At 31.7% G+C, this 334-nt stretch overlaps 1 protein-coding gene across 1 annotated transcript in view; it reads left to right on the forward strand.

Annotated features, from left to right (window-relative positions):
• LOC105543030 (glycine cleavage system H protein, mitochondrial-like) overlaps positions 1-270 on the forward strand; it is a 5545-nt gene extending 5275 nt beyond the window's left edge. The window contains exon 3 of the mRNA XM_011984762.1: positions 89-270. Within this exon, the coding sequence (XP_011840152.1) occupies positions 89-252 (164 nt within the window). The 3' untranslated portion in view covers positions 253-270. The remainder of the gene's footprint in view (positions 1-88) is intronic.
• Positions 271-334: the final 64 nt, after the last annotated feature.

Genomic DNA, 334 nt, shown 5'->3' on the forward strand with positions numbered 1-334 from the left:
TGACAGGAATCTACTTTTCCATATTTTATGTTTTCTGGTCACTGACTTTTAACATTTCATGTTTTCTTTATTTTTTTTTTCCATTTAGATGAGTTTGGTGCTTTGGAAAGTGTGAAAGCTGCTAGTGAACTCTATTCTCCTTTATCAGGAGAAGTAACTGAAATTAATGAAGCTCTTGCAGAAAATCCAGGACTTGTAAACAAATCTTGTTATGAAGATGGTAAGCTTTTGCTAGAAATTTCTCACAGTTAATATTTGATCTAGAATTTAAAGCAAGCTTAGCTGATCGTGACTTCATCTTTTTCTACTTCTTGGTAATAAATAGAGATGTTCT

Source organism: Mandrillus leucophaeus, unplaced genomic scaffold (genome assembly GCF_000951045.1).
Source record: "Mandrillus leucophaeus isolate KB7577 unplaced genomic scaffold, Mleu.le_1.0 Scaffold2737, whole genome shotgun sequence".
NCBI classification, from domain to species: domain Eukaryota; kingdom Metazoa; phylum Chordata; class Mammalia; order Primates; family Cercopithecidae; genus Mandrillus; species Mandrillus leucophaeus.